This window comes from Cryptomeria japonica, chromosome 11 (assembly GCF_030272615.1).
Source record: "Cryptomeria japonica chromosome 11, Sugi_1.0, whole genome shotgun sequence".
Taxonomy (NCBI): domain Eukaryota; kingdom Viridiplantae; phylum Streptophyta; class Pinopsida; order Cupressales; family Cupressaceae; genus Cryptomeria; species Cryptomeria japonica.
In genome coordinates, this window is record NC_081415.1 from 390,071,534 (window position 1) to 390,075,156 (window position 3,623).

The 3,623-nt window shown below is 38.8% G+C and overlaps 1 protein-coding gene across 1 annotated transcript; it reads right to left on the minus strand.

Moving 5' to 3' along the window:
• Window positions 1-405: 405 nt before the first annotated feature.
• Window positions 406-3,142, minus strand: LOC131071608 (auxin-induced protein 5NG4). The gene is made up of 7 exons (XM_058007518.2): window positions 2,858-3,142; window positions 2,432-2,494; window positions 2,187-2,303; window positions 1,834-2,086; window positions 1,557-1,715; window positions 977-1,128; window positions 406-868 (listed from the first exon to the last, which is right to left on the minus strand). The coding sequence occupies exons 1-7, from the start codon at window positions 3,058-3,060 to the stop codon at window positions 634-636; spliced, it is 1,182 nt and encodes a 393-aa protein (XP_057863501.1). The 5' UTR covers window positions 3,061-3,142; the 3' UTR covers window positions 406-633.
• Window positions 3,143-3,623: the final 481 nt, after the last annotated feature.

Sequence of the window (3,623 nt, forward strand, 5' to 3'; positions counted from 1 at the left end):
ATGCAGATGTGATGTCCGAGTTATCTTTATGGAAGTTGGATTGAAGTAGGGGAAGTCATAAAATACATAAAGCAAGCAAACAGTACATTATTTTTGTTAAGCCCACTAGGATTGTCGGTTTATTTTGACAAATGTGGTCGTTTGCTCCACTGTCCACAATTTCAAGGCAGTGTTAGTGGGTCACCTGAAAATGATTAAATTGGCATCTCACCTTAAAAGACGTTTCAAGTTGCACATAAGCTTTTATTTAGCTATTTCACTCATCATCATACTGTCCACGGTAGCCTCAAATAATTTGGTGGCATTTGAATATAGTTATACCATTCAACATCGATCATTGTTCCCTCACACCAAAACTATGGTTATCTTTGACAGCAAGATTTAATCCATGAAAAGCAAGGTGGGTCTTTTAAAACACTCCATTTATATAGTATCTTCAATTTTTTTCTCTAGAGAGAAACTTGAAAACAAAAACCATTACAATGTCTTCCAAACCACAAAACGTAATCTTACGCAATTATACTATGGGAAAACACATTCAAATGCCCCATATCTGTCACTAACTTGAAAAAGAGAAACAAATGCTGGAGGGAAATCTAAAGTTTTGTGTAGAGGTGTATTTGCAGACAAGTCCTAAGCAGTGTTGTGCTTGAGATCATGACCATCAAGTAATGGCTGCGTTAGGTCTGTGAAACCCTTGTTTGCAATTCGTGGGGCTTCCTCATCTAAATGACTGCTGCTGCTGCTACTGCTTTGAGTGGGTTCAGGAGCTAGCAATGGCTTTGCCAACAGATTCAGTCTCTTCTCTTCACTTTTGCCCCACAGTACTAGATACAGACCTATTATGATAAGAATTGCTCCAATTATTCTGTTCATCCAACAAGACATCAGGCGCCCAAAATTGTTACTTGTTAGTGCACAGAATATGTATCAAAATGTTATGCAAATAGACACACAAACTAAATCTTGTTCTCACCCTCCCGTGTAAAACTCTTCCCCGAGAATGATGGATGCCATAACTGCAACGGCTATAGTCTGGACAGGCTGATACACTGCAACAAAAACTGGACCCCCTCTATCGATGCACCATATCTGCACTGAGAATGCAATGCCTGAAGCTACAATTCCCTGCATCAAAGTTCATACCCATAAGTCTTATTATGCATGACTGCTTAATAGCTCTTTTATATATTTACCCAAAAAAACAGGGGAGCTTAAAAGGCAAATGCATATGTTGATGTGAGTTCATAGTGTATTCAAAAGATTGATTCTGGAATCAATTGTGTAAAGATTTAAATCAAGTCTCCTCTTCCTGATGATAGATCAACGTGATCCAAAACATCTATTAAAACATATACAGCTGATAAACGTTCATTAAAAATATAAACATTGATTTAAAAAATACACATTAGATAAGGATTGATTAAAAAACATACAATAAATAAAGGTTGATTCAAGAAATATGCAACTATTAAGGTTATTAAAAATATAAACAACCATGAACGTGGATCAGCTAATGCATTGTTATTTTTTTTGGAAGGGAAGGCAGAACATACAGCATAGAGGATAGTAAAGAGTTCTCCCCCAGAATGCATCTGCCAGCGATCTAGGTCCCTCTCGAAGAAACATGCTATTACCAGGAACTGAATAAGGCCGAAGAAGCATGTGAAGGATGTGACAGACAGACGTGCAGGGTATTTTCTCAGCACAGGAGCCTGGAAAACAACCATGCTTTTCAGTGTCAATCAACGAAATATAAAGGATGAATAGAATGTAAGTGCCTTTATAAAATGGATCAATGAATCTTATAATGTGATAAATAAAGCGATTAACCTGAATAACTATCCAGCCCGACCAAGCTAGGCAGTTTCCAATCATATAGAGACATCCAAGCGTCCAGTTCCCTGCGTTTGCAGAAAGATGAGCAGCATCCTCAGCGAGAGCTCCAAGATTAAGGCTTTTCTGCCACAGATGGTTGATTGCAGGGCCTTTGTACAGGGTAATGATTGTGGCACCTCCAACACAGGCTATCGTCCCTACTATTTTCGCCAAACCATCTCGCCTCCTCAAATGGACTTCTTCTAGCCTGCAAAACACAATCAACATGTACCCTCTTTTATAACAACAAAAAGAAACGACTAGATTTGGAGAAACATGGTTTCAGGACAGCTAGCTGCCAAGATTACCTAAGAGCTGCCGCCATGATAAATGTCAAAGCTGGTACAGAGTTTTGTATGGCAGATGCAAACGTAGGAGATGTGTAGTACAACCCCAGCAGATAAAACCCCTGGTTGGCAGTTATCCTGCCCTCCAAAACAGTAGAAAAGCCCAAATATTCACTCAGTTTTTGGCATTAGCCCAACACACTTTTTGGCGTATATAAAGTGAAAAAGGTGAATGTTGTATGCATTCTATGTGGAAGTAAGCTCACCCAAGTAATGCAAGCAGGAAGAATTGAACCAAGAAAGAGAGAGTAAGAGGTGGTCGCTCCTTCCTGTACACAAGATCAAATAGTTAGGTAGCTTACCAAAACATGGCTTTTAGAATCAACTGTTTATGTTTTTGTTTATGGAGGTTATTGATCATATTTAGTGATCATTTATCAGAAAGAAGAAAGTGAAGAATTAGATTGTAGACGTATTAGTCATACCCTGTTTCTTTTTAAGACTTTCTCTACAATCTATTTTTTAACTTTCTTTGTCTTAATGATAGATTGTTCAGAATAATCTTAAACTTCAAGACAAAAACATATTCAATTGACAATTCTATATATAGACTACTAAAAACTTATGCCAACTAACTTGGTTAATATTGAAAATGAGAGTCCAGCATGTGTGGGGAAAACACAAAAGCTTACTTTTCAAGAAAATAAGCAAAAGGAGCAAGCAGGATCAGGGCAATGATGTTCCTGTAGACAGGAAAGACAATCTTGCTTACTCCCATGTTAAGTGCGGCTCTGGATACGATGTGGAATCCAGCATAGCCGAACTGCAGAGCAAGCATAGCAATATGCAGCTGAGCTCTCTCTGGCAGAACAAATCTCCTCATGATATCCGCCATGGTGCATAGAGCAACAGAGTCAAAGAACCTCTGAATTACAGAGTTACACAACAACCCAAGTAATGGAACTTTGATACACGAGTAATGGGTCTCTCGACTTCTTTTTAAAGAGCAAAAGGGAGAGGAGGTGAGAGAAGTAGGATGGATGGGAACAACAGAAATGGGGCCCTAGGGTTCAAAAGAAAAACTCTTTTTTTTCTTCTTCGCCTCACTGAAATAAAGCAGTCCCTTTCGCAGACGCACGCTTTCTGCATTGAAACAGTGCAGAAAGCTCTCTACGACACACACATTCATGATAGCAATAGTGCAATGCACTTGGCTATCAGATTGAGTTAGGTATTAGGATCAGTATACCCCCAAATCTGAACTGTGTAAAGCATTGGTATTGAAACAGTATGAAGTACACTGGTATATATTAAATTAGACTTGAGTATAATTTTTCTCAAGTCCATTGGAGATTATGCAACCCATGCGCAGACCCACGCCCGACCGATTCAGACCCACCTCTTTTCATCTGTCCCGCACTTTCATTACTTTGATTACTCCTAAATATCTTTTCCTCC